Here is a 6,501-nt window from a genome sequence, read left to right as displayed (position 1 = left end):
TTTTTTAGCGTTTCTTCACTCTACAGCTCTACAGCCTGTTGTCAGGGTTACGGTCCGTTCCTCCAGGCCATGGGATCTGTAGCCCCGGGCCCACACACACCTCTCTCACAGTTAGGAATGTTGCAGTCTCTCTCTCTCTCTCTCTCTCTCTCTCTCTCTCTCTCTCTCTCTCTCTCTCTCTCTGCATGGGTCACGCATGCAACGGGTGATGTGTGTCTCATCTTCCAAGGGGTATAGAAAACTTATGTGGAGCAAATACATCCTCATACTTCTATTCACCTAATTTTGCTGTTACATTATTTGTCATAAATATACACTCCTCCATGGGCTGCTCCTTACATTATGATGCTCCCACATATTCTCACGCACGCACCATGCAGTTACAGTTACTTTCCCCAAAACCCACACTCTGCACATATTTTGCAGCACATATATTCGAACGGGTAAGGTCTAGTATATATAAAACAGCAAAAACACAACACATCTAAAGATAAAATAATAAGTAATAAGTAATAATGGCTTAGGAAAGGAAGAGAGTGCAAAATGCAAAGAGCAAAGAGAATGTAAAAAGCATCCTCAGCTGTACATGTGCATAAAGTATGGTATATTGTATACACCCATTACATTATGTTTCCTTAGTACTATAACTTTTTGTAAACAACTTCACAGTGTGTATTGTAAATCACACCGGTGTGATGTCATCACAGTGTGGAAGTGTGTATAAATGTGTGTTGTAATAATGCAAGGTTATGTAAGTGATATTTTATTGTAAAAAATTAAATAAAAATAGTAAAAGTAAACAGAACATGCATTTTCAGGTCGGGATAACAATTTCATCCAATCAGGATACTCATACGGTACATGATAAATAAGTGTTGACACAAATAAATGAGCAGACAACACTGGAAGAGGAACTCAAGCTGATAAGTGATCTTTGTGAGGTTGCTTCTCATTTGTAACCCACCTAACAGGGAGACATGTTACTGAAATAAAGACGTACTACTAGCCTAAATACCAGTAAGACTCCCTAATCGGGAGATAAGCGACCGTTGGTCGCTTATCTCCACAAATAGGCCAAAAGTTTGTTTTACCAATTATCAAGAATACGGGCAGTTGACAGTTTGCCATGGTTACTCATTGAAGTTGAATCTCCATATATGGAGATAACCTACGCATCACACTAAGTCTGACCTCACCAGCCCATATTTGGGCATGAGCAACTTATGTCTCCATATATGGAGATATGATGACATCACACAGTCCTCAGCCGATGATGTGGCGTGATGTCATACAATACACAAACGAGCCCTACAGTATAAAGGGGCAATTCTTGCCAGGAAAGAAGCATTTCTTCGACTCAGACCTTATCGCCAGGGTTGGCTTATAGCAGCTGTCGGTAGGACCATATATGGATTCTGTTAGTGTGGATCTCCTAACAGGGCATCATCTGGGATACAATCCCTTTTATGCCCATATATGGAGATCCCTAACATAATCCCTTTCATGCCCATATATGGAGATCCCTAACAGAATCCCTTTTATGCCCATATATGGAGATCCCTAACAGCATCCCTTTTATGCCCATATATGGAGATCACTAACAGCTAACAGAATCCCTTTTATGCCCATTTATGGAGATCCCTAACAGAATCCCTTTTATGCCCATATATGGAGATCCCTAACAGAATCCCTTTTATGCCCATATATGGAGATCCCTAACATAATCCCTTTTATGCCCATATATGGAGATCCCTAACAGAATCCCTTTTATGCCCAGTTGGTTGCTAGGGTAAAAAAACATGGTTGCTATGGTAAACAGTTGGTTGCTAGGGTAAACAGTTGGTTGCTAGGGTAAAACCATGGTTGCTAAGGTGGTTGCTAACGTACACTAACAGACCAGCAACAACAGACTGTTGCCACAGCAACGTACACGAAGGTTTGTGTACACATGTGGTGTGATGTCATACTGAAGATATATGACATCACACCGTACACAAACAAAGGTGTGACGTGTGACGTGTGACCGACGGACGGACGGCCGGTGGAGGTTTTGGTAGTAAACTGCTCCCTAACGGTCGCAATAAAAAGAGCAGGGGTGACTGTTGTTTTACGGCCATGGCCCCTCGACTCTGGAATAGTCTGCCTCTCCACCTGATTGGGGTTTTCAAAGCCCTACTTAAAACCCATCTGTTTTCCCTGGCTTAATTGCATCTCATGAGTCTACTTAATTTGTGTTTGCAAAATGTTCTATGTGTAACCAAAGACTCCCTAATCGGGAGATAAGCGACCGTTGGTCGCTTATCTCCACAAATAGGCCAAAAGTTTGTTTTACCAATTATCAAGACATACGGGCAGTTGACAGTTTGCCATGGTTACTCATTGAAGTTGAATCTCCATATATGGAGATAACCTACGCATCACACTAAGTCTGACCTAACCAGCCCATATTTGGGCATGAGCAACTTATGTCTCCATATATGGAGATATGATGACATCACACAGTCCTCAGCCGATGATGTGGCGTGATGTCATACAATACACAAACGAGCCCTACAGTATAAAGGGGCAATTCTTGCCAGGAAAGAAGCATTTCTTCGACTCAGACCTTATCGCCAGGGTTGGCTTATAGCAGCTGTCGGTAGGACCATATATGGATTCTGTTAGCGTGGATCTCCTAACAGGGCATCATCTGGGATACAATCCCTTTTATGCCCATATATGGAGTTCCCTAACAGAATCCCTTTCATGCCCATATATGGAGATCCCTAACAGAATCCCTTTTATGCCCATATATGGAGATCCCTAACAGCATCCCTTTTATGCCCATATATGGAGATCACTAACAGCTAACAGAATCCCTTTTATGCCCATATATGGAGATCCCTAACAGAATCCCTTTTATGCCCATATATGGAGATCCCTAACAGAATCCCTTTTATGCCCATATATGGAGATCCCTAACAGAATCCCTTTTATGCCCATATATGGAGATCCCTAACAGAATCCCTTTTATGCCCATATATTATGGAGAAATCCCTGCTCTGAGTATCTGACATCAGTGTGATGTCACCTGTTTATGCCCATATATGGAGATCCCTGCTCTGCGTATCTGGTTGCTATGGTAAACAGTTGGTTGCTAGGGTAAAAAAACATGGTTGCTATGGTAAACAGTTGGTTGCTAGGGTAAACAGTTGGTTGCTAGGGTAAAACCATGGTTGCTAAGGTGGTTGCTAACGTACACTAACAAACCAGCAACAACAGACTGTTGCCACAGCAACGTACACAAAGGTTTGTGTACACATGTGGTGTGATGTCATACTGATGCGGAGATATGAGCAGGGCAAAGGTGTGACGTGTGACGTGTGACCGACGGACGGACGGACGGACGGCCGGTGGAGGTTTTCATAGTAAACTGCTCCCTGACGGTCGCAATAATGCATAATTGTCTGTTGATGTTTTCTTTTGTGTTTTTGTTTTTAATTATTAGTCTGCGTAATGCAAACCCCATTATACCTGTTTAGTTGTCATAAGACCCGTTTTGACCATCTGTTTGCCTGTGTCCATTTATGCCCATATATGGAGATATCTGTATGAATACAGGAAAGGTCGACCTAAAACAAAGTCGACCCAAACTCGTTTCCCAACAGGTCTGTGGCTATATGCAGAATAGACCAAAATCTAATCTTTGCTTCTGGGGGTCCCTGGAACAAAATATTTTGCGACAGGGGTCCATCCGTGGAACAAAATATTTTGAGATGGGGGTCCGTGGCCAAAAACACATTTTGGGGGTCCTTAACAACTGATAGGCACATTCTAAAAATGTATTCTAAATCCTAACAGTTTTCCTGAAAAAAATTATGTTGCTATCAATATTTCTCAAACTTTGTCATGTCTAGGACCCCCAGAATGATATGTATTTGCCACAGACCCCCATGGCAAAATATTTTTTCCCAGGGACCCCCAGAAGCAAAGATTTGATTTTGGTCTATTCTGCATCTAGCTTGAGGCCACAGACCCGTTGGGAAATGAGTTTGGGTCGACTTTGTTTTAGGTCGACCTTTCCTGCTACCATCTGTATCTGTCTGTCTGCGTCCATTTTATGCCCATATATGGAGATCTCTGCAGACACAGTGCATGACACGAGCATGACGAATTTGAAGCCGGTTCTCGAGATGCGCGGATTACATACATAGGCCTACATACATACATACATGCATACACACTCGATGTCAGACATTTGGAGTCTGTAGAACCAACCAGGTGCTGTCAGGGCTCTTTCATGCGATTCGGGCCAATTCGGCCTCGGCTTCAATTAGCCTAGTGGCTGGCCAGGACAGTGAGGACACCACTTATGTTCTGATGACGTGTGCCTCCTGGGGCGGTGGGCCCTACATCATTCCTTTTCAGTGTTCCTTCTGCTGAATCAGAATACTATTTAAAGGTCATTCTGATTCAGCAGAAGGCTTTATTGTCACATGTTTACAGGTGTAAAGAAGTGGATGAAATGTGTTTTTGTACAAGCTCCATCATTTCTGTTGTTTAAAGGAAAAAGAAGAAGGGGTTCCGAAAGGTAGGTAGGCTACACATATTTTTGTATGTGTTCCTTTGTCAGTATTTGCCTGGTGAAGACCTATAAAGTGCTATTAAGGTCGAAACGTTGTACCATTTAATACATTTTTGTTTTGGGAGCTTTAAACCAGTGTGCGGATGTTTTACCTTCAACGTGTCTGTTGTTCCACCTCTGGCCAGTTGGTGGCGGCGACACACCGTTAGCTAACGGCGCAATAGAATCCCATATCCTGGAGTGCCGGTTGTCAGGCAACTGCTGACGCGTGGAGACAACAGAGATTGATTTGGGCTGTTTTACTGTACTATTATATTACTATGGACTTACTATTAGACAATAGGCCTATTATACAAAACTAAAGTTTGATTCAACTTGACTCAACCAAGGAGTTAATTTATTTTGGAAAGACGATGTCATCTAAAGACAGAGACAAAACATTTAACGTTGTCTCCATTGGTAGCGCAAACTAGCCAATCACGAGCACGACTGTCCCTCCAGGCTATGGGACGCAGAGCCTTCCTATCCGCATCCTGCTGTTGTCACAGTAAACACACACAGTCACAGAGAGCAACGTAACGTTATTAGCCAACACAACATAAACAGGTAAGATTTACAACTCTAGACTACAATATTTGTATTGCTTTTTCAAATGCCTTAACTGTACGTGTTGGCTGTCTGCTCGGATTGTTTGTTACGTTAGTGTTAAATGAGCTGAATGAGGTGTCTATAATTATCATATGTGCCATATGCTACTAAAGACATCAATACGTCCTCAAGAAAACTGTAAATAGCCTATAGCTACTGTTGACAAGGGCTCTGTTTATTTCCTTACATGTGATAAAATGCCTCAAATCCACCAACAATCAGTCTCAGCCTTGTAAACAAATCTGACAAACAAATAACCAATGGGTGATTCGACAGCAGCATGTTGAACTGCATGGTTTGCTTGATTTTTGATTGATTGAATACTTAGTAACAGTTTGCAAATAATACAGTGGTACGACTATACAACGATGCTAAAAGGATGACACAACAAGCTCTATAGGGCTTGTTTCCATTGTGGTCCCATGTCTGTATTCAATTCAGAAATGCATCAATACATACTTATTCATACACACCTATGTCAACAGGCCTTCAAACGATTATCTGTATGTACTATGTACAGTCATTAAATCATGTGAGGGTAAATTACTGGATTGTGTAATTATAAGGAATGTTAGAAAACTATTATGTAACGTTAATATATCCGTAATATCCATAATAGTATCTTAACAGTCAGTCTTAAACTCTTACTTTCCAGGGCTTAATTTACTGAAGCTAATGTTTGGACCACTTGGTAAACCAACATCAACAACACTCTCAGTCTCAAATAATCTTCCCTTTCTATGTGGGTTTCGGGTATTTCAGGGCGGAGGGCTGGCTGAAATACCTGTCTATGGTGGCTCTCATCCAAAGGTGCACCAGAGGTAGTTAGATGACTAGCATTTTACAATGCTTTCACTTAAGCCCTGATTGTATGACAAATAGCCAAAAATACACATCATGTGAGAGACAAATATGCATCATGGCACGTTGTGAGCTAGTAAATAGGCTGTTTTTGCATTAAAAAGAATATATAATTTACAAAATAGGGACCCCAGGTTTAATGTAGCTTACCTACATTTCTTATTAAATTGAAAGATTTTCCTTCATATTATCAAACAAATGTACATTTCCCCAAAAGGACATGTATGCATTTAATTCAGTCTAACCAGTAAGCAGGGATAAAACATATGCCCCAACAACCATAAAAGTGAATGACCAGAGATGGGGATTTTGTGGATTCCTCCCTATATGCGCTCCAGCAAATCCATAAATGCTTCAGCATTCCACCATAGCAACACCTCCAACTTGTGCTAGTTCCAGCCTGAAAGCTTCGTTCCCTAGGTTCCCAG

The 6,501-nt window shown here is 41.6% G+C and overlaps 2 protein-coding genes across 3 annotated transcripts in view; both read left to right on the top strand.

Annotated features, from left to right (window-relative positions):
- The window catches only part of LOC308308808 (C-C chemokine receptor type 4-like), a gene marked incomplete at both ends in the record, with an annotated part of 9,261 nt that overhangs the window by 2,263 nt on the left and 497 nt on the right, over positions 1–6,501 (top strand). The window contains one exon of the mRNA XM_080754260.1: positions 5,975–6,022. Within this exon, the coding sequence (XP_080610386.1) occupies positions 5,975–6,022 (48 nt within the window). The remainder of the gene's footprint in view (positions 1–5,974; positions 6,023–6,501) is intronic.
- Positions 5,123–6,501, top strand: part of slc37a3 (solute carrier family 37 member 3) — a 25,496-nt gene continuing 24,117 nt past the window's right edge. The window contains exon 1 of one of the 2 annotated variants that reach the window (XM_080754502.1): positions 5,123–5,170. The gene's annotated coding sequence lies outside the window, so the exon portion shown is untranslated. The remainder of the gene's footprint in view (positions 5,171–6,501) is intronic. The other variant, XM_080754503.1, reaches the window with a different exon arrangement.

This window comes from Nannobrachium achirus (genome assembly GCF_963921795.1).
Source record: "Nannobrachium achirus genome assembly, chromosome: 23".
NCBI lineage: Eukaryota > Metazoa > Chordata > Actinopteri > Myctophiformes > Myctophidae > Nannobrachium > Nannobrachium achirus.
The sequence above is the reverse complement of the archived record's forward strand: the minus strand, read 5'-3'. Positions and strand labels throughout refer to the sequence as shown.